The 14,368-nt window shown below is 38.6% G+C and overlaps 1 protein-coding gene across 9 annotated transcripts in view; it reads right to left on the bottom strand.

Annotated features, from left to right (window-relative positions):
• ncor1 (nuclear receptor corepressor 1) overlaps window positions 1-14,368 on the bottom strand; it is a 49,899-nt gene that overhangs the window by 32,919 nt on the left and 2,612 nt on the right. For 8 of the 9 annotated variants that reach the window (XM_077546109.1, XM_077546111.1, XM_077546112.1 and 5 more), the window contains exons 2-12: window positions 10,296-10,449; window positions 7,756-7,850; window positions 7,446-7,653; window positions 6,301-6,483; window positions 5,120-5,233; window positions 4,303-4,359; window positions 4,145-4,197; window positions 3,164-3,230; window positions 1,688-1,860; window positions 616-706; window positions 307-485 (exon numbers count right to left, since the gene is read on the bottom strand). In XM_077546109.1, the coding sequence (XP_077402235.1) occupies window positions 307-485; window positions 616-706; window positions 1,688-1,860; window positions 3,164-3,230; window positions 4,145-4,197; window positions 4,303-4,359; window positions 5,120-5,233; window positions 6,301-6,483; window positions 7,446-7,653; window positions 7,756-7,850; window positions 10,296-10,400 (1,325 nt within the window). In that variant the 5' untranslated portion in view covers window positions 10,401-10,449. The remainder of the gene's footprint in view (window positions 1-306; window positions 486-615; window positions 707-1,687; window positions 1,861-3,163; window positions 3,231-4,144; window positions 4,198-4,302; window positions 4,360-5,119; window positions 5,234-6,300; window positions 6,484-7,445; window positions 7,654-7,755; window positions 7,851-10,295; window positions 10,450-14,368) is intronic. The other variant, XM_077546110.1, reaches the window with a different exon arrangement.

Below are 14,368 nucleotides of genomic sequence, written 5' to 3'. Positions count from 1 at the left end.
TAAATAAATAAAACTATGGCAGGACAGCCCTTCGCTTTTAGTCAGATAACGATGGAACAATTTGACTTTTCTCCTCCCATTTCAAATCAATTTAAATAAAGTTATGCAATACAACATTTCATGTGGGCCTCAGGGTGACTTTGTCACCACAAAGGCTGATGCCAATTGTAGGACAGAGTAAAAAAAATTATACGTGATTGTTTCCAGTGGTAGTCAGAAAGAATACACGTTACATGAGTAATAGTCCAGAATCTCAATATCTGTATACAGTCTGTGGCATCTTGTAATAAAACCGCAAAAACTCACTTGTCTTTAAAGATCTCTTTCTCGTGTTCAGTCCAAACATTCATGAACTGTCGGGCTTTGTACACCTTCATGGGGTCATCCATCAAGCCATTCATGTTGATGAACTTCACTCGCCTCTGCTCTGAGTCATACATCATTGGAGGGATGACTGACATCTGTCTCATCTGTTTTTCGTTGTTCTGTCAAGCATGGACATGTTGTATAAGTCTCAAAAATCACCAGTTGAAAATAAATGGTAAATATAAAGTCACTATGTAGGTTTCAACCAACAGTACGCATAAAAGAGATGTAGATCATGAAATTACTCGCCTCCTGCTCAGAAAGGCCATCAATAATTTCAGAAATCTCATGCTCGCTTCTAGCGATTGTTGCAGAGAGACCTGTTCCTCTCTGGCCAACCCTAGTAAAAAAAAATAATAATAATAATTAAAAAAGGCATATAATGAGAGAAATTACATTTTAATATTTGTTTCTTGCAGAACACACATTTTACACAACATGGAACCCCATCATAGTCAAAGGAGGAAACTCATCTGGTTGTGATTAAATCCTTACAAAGTTGACATCAGAGGATTGTTCGACAATCTAATTTTATGCTTCTTCAATTGTTGTTTTAGTTGAGTCCTGTAGTATATGTCATTTTTCATTAACTACACAAGAGAGATTGTTTTTATTTAACTCATTCACTGCCATTGATGACAAAAATTAAAAATTAGTTTTGCCTTTTTTTCCCCACTTTTGTTAAGAAGAGTATGAAAACCTAGAAAAAAATGTCTTGTACATTAAGAACAGATATAACATTTGTGATTAACTAGTGAAGTTATGTGATTAATTACAATTAAAAAATGTAATCGTCTGATGCCTCTAATTAAAAAAGAAAGGAAAATATTATTAGAAAATTAGGGGTGTCAGACGATAATTTTTTTCATTGTAATTAATCGCATGACTTCAATAGTTAACTCACGATTAATCACAAATTGTATCTGTTCTAAATGTACAATAAATAATAATAATAATAAATAATTGTTTTTCTAGGTTTTCATACTCTTGTTAACAAAAGTGAAAAACTAATAAAAATAGTTCAAATGAATTTTTGACGTCTATAGCCGTCAGTGGCAGTGAATGAGTTAAGTGTGTGGGACGTGGCAACCATTAAACCAATCAAATGTACAGGAGTACAGTAATTTGTATTCCCACAGCCAAGCAAAGCAATTATAAGCTTATGTTATGTGCTTCAGTATGAAAACAACTCCACCCTTTTCTTGTGAACAGACACTGTAGAGAGGGGAAGCCTGGAGGCAAAAGGGTTCAAAGCCCCAGATAGTTCCTTTGGCAAAAATGAATACTGTACCACAGCAATGGTGTATATAAAGCTTTTCACCTCTGGAAGCGCTCCTGCTGCTCTCTCTGCTTCCGGATCTCAGGGAATTGCCTTTCATAGTACTCCCGTGTCCTGCTCTCCTTGGCTTTGCGCCTGGGGTTGTTCTCAAGGCGCTCCACCTTTTTTTCCCAAGCTTCCATCAGCTGGTCGTAGCGTTGGCAGATATTCTGTTCCTGAGTACACAGCATGAGAACTAATTCAAATGCTGAGCCTCGGGTCTTAAAAACGGTTTTAAACAATGGATTGAGCCAAGCCAAGAGCGTGGTTAACATTTTTTGTCCATTGTGAGTAAGGTAATAAATAAAAATAAAAAATCCTACACATGTAGGTAAGACAAGCTCGTGGGAGAAAAAAAATATACTGTTTTAAAACAGCGGCAACATCTAATTTTGTGGGAGCGACTGCTAAAATTACTTAGACGTAAAATGCAAAAAATGCAAATACGGGCAACCTAATTAATTACCTTAATTATTACAGTACACGTAGCGAACCATAGTATGTAGCAACAAGGCAAAAAAAAAAATCAAGACAAAAACTATAAACTTGAAATAATTAATAGATGCGAGTGGATTGTCATCATTGTTATCCTTACAAGACTATAACGCCCACTACTGGCTCTTTATTGATTTTTTTTTAAATAACGTAAGTTAAGAACCATGTTGACTCAGGGTTTGTACTGCTCTTTTATATACAAGCCTTTTTCTCATACGGCACCAGAAAGCAATTTAAAAAACATTATATACGAGTTCCCTGTCCTGACAAAATAATATTTCGCTTGTTTCAGGCCAAAACCTTGTACCTACAAAATCGTTACTTTTCAGGAGACCCCAAAAAAAAGCATGTTTGTTCAACCATTAACATTGGTCCATCAAAATTGTCAAAACTTTATATTGACGAATAACTCATAAAAATGACACCCACAAAGTGAGGACTGACCAAAAGCATAGATTTTTGAAAAAATATGAAATTTGCCAAATTGTATATCAATCCCATTTTACATGCAATATATAAAATAACACTGAAATCTAATTTCCAGAGTCTTAAACAACCGTTGGAGACTTGTAAAGAAATTTGGAATCGGGAGGACAATGCTCCCACATTTCCACACTCGAGCCAGAGACAAACAACTCTCTTTCCTCTTGGCATGAGGCCATAAGCGCTCCACAATTGTTGATACTCTTAAGAGGCTGTATGTAAGAAGGTGATGTTCACTGTAACATTTAAGTGCAGCTGTAGAGAAAAGGTCCTCCATGTGATGTTTTTCTGATATAATTGCATTACAGTTTATTGGAAACCGCAACAGTCTTACAAGTTGGAGCACACACACGTCAACCACACCATTTTTGTTGACCTCATTACTCTCCAAAAAGTCATACAACCAACATCTGTGATGCCAAAATTATTACAAAAAAAATAATCAGCGGTAACCAAACCCCTGGACTTTCCAAATTGCCTAACAAAAGCAGAAACACTTACCCTTTGTTTACGAGCATGATTCCTCCTCTTAAAAAAAAGAATCAGCTTCTTCCTCATGACTTGATTGCTATAGAGAAACAAACACATTCATTATTTTTAGTTGAATTTTCTTCAGCAAGTGCGCTCATGAAAATTCTGTTAGGAAGATAAGACTATAAATTCTCAATATCCAACAATGGGAAGAATTCACCCCGAAAGCATGGCCTGCAAGAGACATGGAGGCGAATGTGTGGTTGAAAGGCAGAGTCAGATGGGCCACTGTCGTGGTAACACAGTTTTGTTTTGTTTCAGGGATGTGTTTTGACCAAAGTGAAATTATCTGAAAATTTAGCCGGGGGTCTGGGGGCCGCTGGCACCCAGCTAGGTCCAGGGAAGCCCCCCGGAGCTCATGGGTTTTCCGTGTTTTTAAGTACTTTCAATGCACTCACATGACAAAGAAATAGACAAAACAACAGCATAAATTTTCAATGTATATTGAACTATCCCATATAAAATGGCAGTTTTAGTCAACTCAAAATCAGTCACATTCAAAAACATTGGACTGCCTTTGCTTTTAAAAACTATCACTGAGAATATCATCATATCTAACTAATGTGATTACTAAGTTAACACATACACAATGAACTACTATAAAAAAATAAAAAAATAAAAATAAAAAAATCGGATTTTTTTTTTTTGGGGGGATAAAAAAAGCGGAATTCCACGAATTAGCGGAAAAATCACATCCCTGTTGTTTAATCATAGATACCTAACAGTCACATCCAGTCTTTCACTTTCCTTTACTATCCCCCTATTAGCCAAATTAATCAGGTGACTGGACAAATCCAATTGCACTGAAAGGTCGCGTGAGTTTTTTCACACTGAGCTTAACACTTTCATCAGGCGAGACATTTCCTTCTCGAACAAACATAAGGTGTACTGTATTTCTTTTGTAATGATAAAGACCCAGGTGGTTGGTAATGTACAATTGAGGATACTCACGTTTTAATGTTGTCATGGTAAACTTTTGTGTCTGATGGTTGATTGTACAGGGGCTAGGCAGTAGAGAAAGACATAATTAAAGATTCAAATGCAGTCACTGATAAAGTACTAATGAGTTAGGAATAAGAAAATGTACTACACATCATTTAGTGTCATACCAGTTCAACCTTGGGACCAAGACCTTCTAGTATTTTATGGGCTTCTTCAGCTTTTTTCTAGAAAGTAGGAGAAATATTGCAATGCCGAACAAACAAAATTAGAAGATAAATGGTCAGCTAGACAGAAATGCAGTGAATCCCGTCTAAATCGGAGATTTTTAAGCAATCATTTTTCCTCAAAGTGCATTTTTTTCACACCAAGTGAAATGTGTGTTTTAATGTGTTTAAAGCTTGTGGGGGAATTAAATTATGTATATAATTTTATCTATATATGGTCTCTCTGTATCGCGGATTTGGACCCATCACGGGCGTGTTCGTGGGTTTGCTGTTAACAAAGGCAAATGAAGTTAAGGCAACAGACATTCAAGTAAAATATGATCCGTTTTTAAATAGAATTTCAAAATGTGGTGGAACTAAAATGCTAAAATCTGGGACAAAAAAAACTAAAAGCTCTATACTTGGGCAGTCTAAAGTGTTAACTGCTGACAAGGAAGAAAGGTGTGTCTTCCTGCAACATTATGTGTCACACATGAACTATAGTAACCTTTCCCCTTGATCAGCTCAAACACACAGCAAAGTCTGTCAGTGCGCTTTATTTTAAACTTTCTAACTCCTAACAAAAGCTCATTTAAACAAATGAACACGGAGAACTAAACTGAGACTGACAAAATGATTTTTCTCTGTAACATCATAATGTTTGTTGATGAAATACAGAAGGCGTGCACAATTTGCCGCAGAGTCAGTTCACAAAGGTCAATACTGTGGGGAGTTAATACTTGTTGCTAATACGTCTTGGTATTCAAAACAGATAACTCACTCTGTTCTCATCATAGATGATTTGGACTATGCTGCGGTGCTTGTGTTCCACTGGGGGAGGGGTCACTGGCTTTTCTGGCTCCACAGGCTTTGCCGCTTCCTCCTCCAGTTGTTGCTAGGAAACAACAGCGACAATGTAAAAACTCAAGTTCAGAAAAAGTACACAAAATAAGACAAGACCAATACATGAGGCTGACTCTTTTTCTATTCAGGGCCCAAATGGAGTTGATTTTCCATCTGCCCTACAGTGATATGAGCTTAACATCTGATAAGAGCAAAACATGCAGGCATAATCAGATTACTCTCACATGCTGGTTCATGTACAAAACACAAAAACTCAAAGAGTTCAGCCACTGAGGTCATGTTGGTGATTCGAGACAGGTTGGACTGGTAAATGTTTGGTTGGCCAATGTTTACAAACTAAAGGTTATGTACACAGCCAGATTACAGGGTTGAGATTAGGAGTTCCTGAAGTGCCTCAACCAAATAAATCCGTGAAAATTCACACTTAAATGTATTCTCTCACAGAAAAAAAAAAAATCGCACCTTCCGATCGAATGATGGAGAAGTCCAAAACGGATAGCAGGACTAACCAAGAGACAAAATGGATTAAAAAAAAAAAAAATAGTCTTCCCACGACCTAGAAGTAAGTAAGTGAAGTAATTTATGCACATTACTGTTGTTGAATGAATACAGTATATTATTGCTTATAGTTGGCAACAAATAATAAAAAGGAATAATAATGATGTGTAGATCTAAATACAAATAACAGATTACGTCACCTTTTTTTGCTGAAAATATTTTAGCGCTCTCAAACTAGGATAGTGTACAACGGAAAATGTACCAGCCATTTTCACTAAAGTAATCCTGTTCGCTCCCAGCTGCTTTACTGGCTTTTGACTGATTTTGATACCACTTGTACTTTTGCTACATTACCACTCCCTTCCCCCGCCCCAAAAAAACAATGACAAAGACCTATATATGCCAATCAAATATAGCATGTTCCTTTAAAATCGCATTCATTTAATGGCAATTTTCTATTCTTCTAATCGGCTGCCATCGTGAGTGCCGAGAGCATGACAGGTCTGCTCGCCCAACCCAAGTTTTTCTCCTTACTAAAATAATACAAAAGCACTTTCTCTTGCATTTTAAAGACACAATAAAGCCAGCTGGACAACTGACTTGCTTTTTCTTCAACTTGAAAATCTGCTGCTCCACTTTAGCAATCTCTCTGTCCACACGGTCCATACTCTGGATCAGCTCCTCCTTGGACAGCTTGGAAGGAGATGTGTCATGCTCGTCCCCAAGGTGCAACGTCGGTCCTGCTGGGGAAGGGCATTCCACTTTCACAGAGAACGGCGACTCCTGGGGGGGAAAAAAAAAAAAATAGATCAACTTGATAAAGCTATTGTATAACATGAATTATGAAGAAATAGTCTGAAATGAAAGAAGTCATGCTAGCCATAATTGTTAGTGTGCTTTCACTTTTTTTTTTTTTTTTTTAACTCTTTTACTGCCAAAGACGTTAAATGACGTTCTGCAAAAACCTACGGAGGAGCGCCAAAGACGTTAAAAGACGTCCTCCCATTTTTTTTTTTTTTTTTTTTGAAACGGGTGCTGGGAAGGCTTGCGGAGCTCTCCTGAAAATTTTAAGCAGGTCTCGTGAGCCTAATGACTATTTTTGGCCCCTAGAGGGCAGCGATGACTCTCTTTTGACAAGATCGGGTGGGCGTCAGTAGAGGCGGAGCTAGAGCGTTGAGCAGGAGATCAGAATGGAAAACAAAGGAAAAATGACCAGACAGAAGATGTGAAGCACTATTTAGGTGTTTGTGGCATCATTCATGGACAAAAAGAAGTGTACAATTCACTAGAGTGCATGAAATAACATCATTTCACAAAAAGCTCTTTTTCTCCGTTTTTTGTTTCAAAAGAGAGAATTTCGGTGAAAGTAACCATTTTCTATTGTTGATTACTGAAGAACGGAATAAGGTAGAAACAAACTTTTTTTTTCTGATGAAAGCTGAGAGTCCAATCTTTCATTTGGTAGTATGTGTGTTTCCATAGTCCAAACACAACATTTTCTGTGGACCTTGAAAGATCACTCAAAATGCTTAAATCGGCTGGCACTGGCGACAACCCGTTTTTGAAAACGTCTGGCAGTCAAAGAGTTAAGCATACGTCACTAGACCTTCTGAACGCAACAATAAATAATGCTGTTGCACAACCTGCAGCTGCAAGAAAATTTTGTCAATTACGAAATAATACAAATCTTCCGCAGTCAACAAGAGAAGCGTTTGACCCGTTTGGTGAATAACAAGAGATCTTACCTTTTTCACCTCTACGGTGGCTCTGAGGCTATCCTGTAGTGTATGGTGCATGGGCAAGAGAATACCCCCGGCAGAAGAAGAGGTACGGGTGATGTGGGCCTCAGAAATAGAGTCCATACGTGGGCGCTTAGTCTCCAGTGCCTCATGTTCTGCCTGAGTAGTGATGGAGTGGAACTGCTGTTCGTAACCATGTCGTCTCTCTGGAGGCCTACAGAAAAGATTTTTTTATTTTTTTTTTAAGAAAGCATACATTGTGCGCATGAACGCTCTACTGATCCAACAGGCGAGATATATCAGGGGTCACCTTTACCTTTCAGTCCCAGGGTGGAATTCAGATAGTAAAGACGGTCTTCGTCGACCCTGCGGATCCTGCATGTGAGTTCGATAATCTGGGACGGCAAAATCCTGAAAGCGACACACAAGGCCGTCACAAACATTTTTAACATGCATTACATTTGCTGCTTAATACTACTCCATTTGAAAACAACTTTGAAAAAAAAAAAAAAAGTTCAAACAGTGTGTCTAAAGGTCTTTTATGATGTTGGATCAGACCATGTTGTTGGAAAGTCCCCTAATAAATAATGAGTTCTGAAAGAATGGTTGCGGAAAGAGATACTGCAAATGAGCCAACAAGCTAGTATGACCTCATCTCACTTCCATGTATGTAGGATGCAATCGACTTCCTGTACAAAGAAACATGACATTGAAGTCTAAGAAAGAGATAAAAGACGAGATCAAATCTGTGCTTAAAAAAAAAAAAAGACTAAATTAAAACGATAACTGCAAAAAAATAACAAGGCGATGTTGTGTCAGATACCATTTAACTCTTTGACTGCCAAAAACGTTAAATAACAATTAGTAAAATCCTATGGAGGAGTGCCAAAGACGTTAAAAGACGTTTGTTTCAAAACAGAGGTGAAACTAACCATTTTCTATTGTTGATTACTCAAAAACGGAATAAGGGAGAAACAAACTTTTTTTTCTGATGAAAGATGAGAGTCCAATCTTTCATTTGGTAGTATGTGTGTTTCCATAGTCCAAACACATAATTTTCTGTGGACCTTGAAAGATCAGTCAAAAGATCAGTCAAAATGCTTAAATCGGCTGGCACCCACGGCATCCCTTTTCTGAAAACGTCTGGCAGTCAAAGAGTTAAATGAACACTGTTATTCCGTAGGACAGTGGGTAATCTGGAGGGCAATAATCCCACAACATCCGAAGAAGATCTGAGACTACGACAATCAAGATGTACAGATGTGGTCGCAGCGGACTCGAGCCATATGCAGGGCTAGTCCCATCATTTTGTGGGGGGGCAACAATTTCAAGAGGAAATCAAAACAGCACATGCTGGGCTGACATTCAGAAACCACATCTCCCCAAAAAGTTTGAAGAAATTATAATATGTTACTCAGATGACGGAAAACATGAAATAATGTCCATGTTAGGTGAAAAATACACATTTATACAGTTTTCTAAAGGAAAAAAAAATACAACAGAAATGAGTACAGCCTTTCTGCATGTTGCAAATTATAATTTATTCACCAAGTTTATAGTCAAAAATAAACTAAAAAGAACACCTTAGAATTATCAGAATGCCATGACCTCCACAAAAACCTGAACAAGCAAACACAGTTACAGGAAATATTACCAAACTCCACTTTTGTTCCAGCTGTAAGCAAACAATGCAAATGCCCAGAAATGAACCACTGAAACTTTCGGTGGAAGTAAAATACTAGGAAATCAGATTTCCAAAAAAGCTGGAACCCATGTCCAATACTCACTTTATTTAAGCAAACCAACCTATAATAGCAGAGTGCTGGAGTTCAATGTAGCGTATTCAGAATCAGTATAGTAACTCTATTCACGTAGGTAAATGCATGTCCTGTTTTTGTATAATAAAGGGAGGGAAATTTTGGATGGAATTAGGAATGGAATTTAATTTATTTATTTTTCAGTCATCCTGGACGTCTACGATTTTAATCTAATAAACCCAACAAATGTATTTAAAGGCTCATGTATTCCAAAATAAGCCCTGTGTAAAATGTTCAGACAACAATAATGTATACTGATTCTAAAACAGTTTAAACATAAATTTAACATTCATAGTTTGTGTTTAACTCTTTGACTGCCAGACGTTTTCAGAAAAGGGATGCCGTGGGTGCCAGCCGATTTAAGCATTTTGACTGATCTTTCAAGGTCCACAGAAAATTATGTGTTTGGACTATGTAAACACACATACTACCAAATGAAAGATTGGACTCTCATCTTTCATCAGAAAAAAAAAGTTTGTTTCTACCTTATTCCGTTTTTCAGTAATCAACAATAGAAAATGGTTAGTTTCACCTCTGTTTTGAAACAAACGTCTTTTAACGTCTTTGGCACTCCTCCATAGGATTTTACTAAACGTTATTTAACGTTTTTGGCAGTCAAAGAGTTAAATACCACAATGAAGTAGTTGGTAGCTATTGTAATTTGTAAACATGTCTTGCAAAACACCTATGCAGCATTCTGCCACTTGAAAAAACATTTGGATGTAACAGAACATAAGAAAAACAGCCATAAATAGTCCAAAAGCCAAAACACGATTTAGCACATTTTCAACAATTCGATAAATGATGATTAATCGAATGAATTTGATTTATTGCCCAGCCCCAGACGGAATGATTTATTTTTAATTCATCAATGAATCGAAAACATAATTGACAAAACGAAATAAAAACTAACTATAGTGAAAATCCCCAAACTATAATAACCCTGCGATTGATTGGGCAGGAACAAAAAAAAAAAAAAGTACACCTCAATATAGATAATAAAGCATTTATCGTTGAAATAACGTAAGCAAAGTCTTACTTGTTGGCGGCCGCTGAACGTGTACTGGACAGAATGGGATGGGTAGCGGCCCTGCTCGCTGCTGAAGCTCCCCTGGCTAGAGGGGTAGCCAGAGCTACTGGACATCCTGAATCACTGAAGGCTGAGCTACACCATGTTACAGGATACAAACCACCTAGAAACCAGACAGCAAAGGTCAGATTTAGAGGTTTACATTAGTATCTCTATTCTCTTGACAAGAAAAAGAATGCATGGTCTTGTCATATAAAGATAAAGGCCATTTCCAGAGTGGGTGAACAATGCAAACATGGTTCAAAAAAATCAACTCAAAAATCTTCATGACACTAATATGATGCATGAGCCCCCACTAGTCTAAACACGGCATTCGGATTAATATTGCCTTTGTGGAAAATTAGTTAGTAGCAAAATCCACCCGTTCTTATCCATCTCAAGGAGCGGCCATTTTGCCACTTTCACAGTTTCTCAGGTAACAACCAATCACGGCTGAGCTTCAGAAGAGAGGTGACCCGTGATTGGTCGTTCCCTGAGCATCTGTGATGTCATTTTTCAGTAGACAGGAAGTGGCAAAATGGCCGCCCCTTGAGACAGATAAAAATGGGTGGATTCTGCTCCTTAACTCATTTTCTACAAACATTTAAATTAGTGGCGGCACATGCTACATATTGTAGAGAAAATGTTGTATTCTACAGAACACTAGCACAATTTTTTTTTTAGGAGTAGCACACAAAATGAAACTTTTAGTTCAATGCAGAGCAGAGCTTTTCATGTCCCTTTCAATTCTTCATCTACATTAAACGTTTTGAATTGATAGTCAGTGGACACTTCCAAACGAAAATTTGGACAAAATGCTATATAACTAATAGTTTTGGGGCTATTTTTGCATGTCAAGATTTTCTTCTGCAAGTGCAGGGCTGATCTTTGATCAAATAAGGCATGAAAAGAAACACCAGGACTTGCCCCTGCAGTGCACAGGAACACATACACAACTGAACAGCCTTTCTGTGGGTGGAAAGAAGACGACACTAACTGAATTAACTTGATTTGATACCAGCCTACATGGAATGTATTTTAAGCATCAGGATATCCTTCCTGTCAAATATTAAGCTATCCTTCATTCCAAAAATGACCCCGCCTATTGATCCATTTCTCTGACTGGAAGCAATTGATGGGTTTGTAAACAATGCCTGTTTCTCCCTGGTTACATTTGTGTTCACGCTGGGAAAAAAAAATAAAAATTCCATCATTACCATGCATACAAAAATGCGTCACAAGTTATAACACAATGCAAGGCTCCCTTTACTTAATGGTCACAAGTAAGACATATCGGTAAACAGGAAAAAGACCACATTTAGTTTAATTTCTTGATGTGCTTTAGATGGCAGTAGTCAGGTTGAACTTAAAGTGGTCATTCCAACCAGAGTTTGCAATTTCATAGATTTTAAACAGATCTCATCATGTTGCTAAGTTTGCCAACCGTGGCTCAACTTCAGGAAACAGGTGAGCCATGATTGGTCGTTACCGAGGATCGTCTCACATTTTCAAAATTGGTTCAAATGTTAAAAGTGTGTGTGTGTGTGTGTGTGTGTGTGTGTGTGTGTGTGTGTGTGTGTGTGTGTGTGTGTGTGTGAACACTGACATCAAAACCGGAGTTCAGGGCACGCATAGAGATTGACCCATCTAACCATGCAAAGTTGTTAGACATGGACAGGAAGTACAAAAATAGTCCTATGTGCCAGTTTGAGGGTTCTCAATTATTGTGCGTCAGCGCCAGACATGTCATTCTGTGTCAGACGCGACAATGTAGACGGCAAACGGAAACCAGGACATTATAGTGTCAGGTCCCGTCCAGACGGAAGCAAAGCCGGCTTTCGTTCCTCAAACAAATCTCGTACGCACAGAAGCATTTCAAGACTTGCGTGTGTCCAAAAGAAGACGCTGAGGATGTTTAACGGCTGTAATGTATATGCAAAGCCTGGAGTGGCGCTGTAGCGCAGCCGCAGAGAGTTAACGGAAGGCTTAGAAGAAGAATCGGCGACTTTATTGCAATCTACAGAACAAACATGGCTTTGCATGTATCAAAACAAGATGAAAAAAACAGGTGAAGTGACAATGGCGGGTGATTCAAGTACAACACCGCTTGTTGAACGTGGGAATAAAGAAGCAAAATATTTTGCTGCAAAAGCGTAAGCAAGCTAAGGAGGCTGCGCCAAACGACTACGACGCGGCTATCCGCCATTGTTGTTGACAGACTGACGGTTCACGGGAGAATTGCCGCATACGTCATCCAGCTGCGACCATTACGTCATCGCTGGAGGAGTATCCTGCATATGGTGTCCAGACGGACGCGTACGGGGCGCGCGTTTTGAAATCTTTCCACTCTGGAGCCCGGTTTCAAAAGTGATCGGCTTCAAGCTCCGAAAACGCGCCGTCATGTGGACGAACGGCTTAAACGGTAAGAAACTTGAGGATGCAGTGGTACCTCGGCTCACGAACGCTTCAGCTCACGAACATTAAATTCGTGAGCATTTTGTCTCGGCTGACGAACTAGTTTTCGGCGGACGAACCAAATCTCGCGACACGAGAAATCACGAGAAGCTGACGCACGCTCACGGCGTCCCAGTTCGTCGCCCCCTTTGTTTGAGTGCGGACGTGGTTTGTGTTCGGTAGACATTTTGGAGTACACTTTTGCTACCATGGGACCGAAAAAGACCCCACAAAAGGCTAGTGTTAAGCCTAAGAAGACATTGAAGAAAATTACGGTCGAGCAGAAGAAGGAGATCATCGACAAACACGAACGAGGTGCGCGTTTGTCAGCATCAAGTGAGACCATGTTAGCAAAGTGGAGTGATGTGCAGGATTTTGTCGAACAGTACCATTCAGACAAGACTGTGGCTATGAGAATCATCAACATGATGAATGATAATGTGATGCCTCAGTTTCGTAAGACCTTACAACTCAGAAAGCAACAGGTGTCAATTAAGAGGTTTTTAGTCAGCAACAAGGATAAAGAGTCTCCTAAGAAGCAAAGAAGAGAAGCCACACCGGAGGACTCTCCTTCCAAACAGTAACTCCCTGTTAATGTATAATGTACTTTATTATACAGTACAGTGTATTTCTTTAATTACAATACAATAGCACATTTATTACACATAAAATAAGGTATATTTTGTGTAGTTTTAAGGCTTTTTTAGTAGAAAATTGTGTTTTATGGGGACCTGGGAACGGATTATTCTCATTTCAATGGTTTCCTATGGGAAATACTTATTTGGAAGACGAACTTTTCGGCTCACATACTCTCTGTGGGAACCAATTAAGTTTGTGAGCCAAGGTACCCACTGTACATTGAAACTGGCTTTCGTGTGGACGGGGGCCTCGGACTGTGCGCACAGCTGTCCCAGAAGAAGCACACAAACATGAATTGCTTGTCATGCTTAAAAGACTATACGACAGTGTAAACTTCCAAGATAAAAATTTAACTGGCACAAATAAACTGCTTGAGCCAACAAAGATCATCCTGTTGGCAACATTGACACCAGACAACTCATGATGTACAAAACTATTTTCTACCATCTGTATTGCACAGCTAAAACTATTTGAGAACTCTTAGTGAACACTTTCACCGAGACAAATTGATTGTAATGCAAGATGCAGACAAAAAGAAGACCATAGTAAGTCGATCTGGAATGTAAATGGGGACATCATTCGGTGATTACTGAAAAACTTTTGCAAACACAAATGGTGCCAGCACTGATCTTGTGGCAGACCTTCGATAATCCCGCAGGTGAAGAAGCCAACTATTCCAGGGCTGGCAGTTGCACACAAATAGTCTGCTGATGTAAGACCTTATTTTGTGGTAGCAAAATAACCATCTCTGATTTGACAGGACATTACTGCGGTAAGCAAGGCAGCTGTATGATCTCTTCATTTTTTTTTTTTTAGGAATCTGTGTCATCATTTAATTGTAAAAATTCTACATTTTACAGATTTTTTCCTCCCCAAAGATGTATCATTAAGAATACCCGTGAGGCGACTGACGCTTTCAATCAACATATTTAAATGTCAATATTCAAATA

The sequence above is a fragment of the Vanacampus margaritifer genome, chromosome 16 (assembly GCF_051991255.1).
Source record: "Vanacampus margaritifer isolate UIUO_Vmar chromosome 16, RoL_Vmar_1.0, whole genome shotgun sequence".
NCBI lineage: Eukaryota > Metazoa > Chordata > Actinopteri > Syngnathiformes > Syngnathidae > Vanacampus > Vanacampus margaritifer.
The sequence above is the reverse complement of the archived record's forward strand: the minus strand, read 5'-3'. Positions and strand labels throughout refer to the sequence as shown.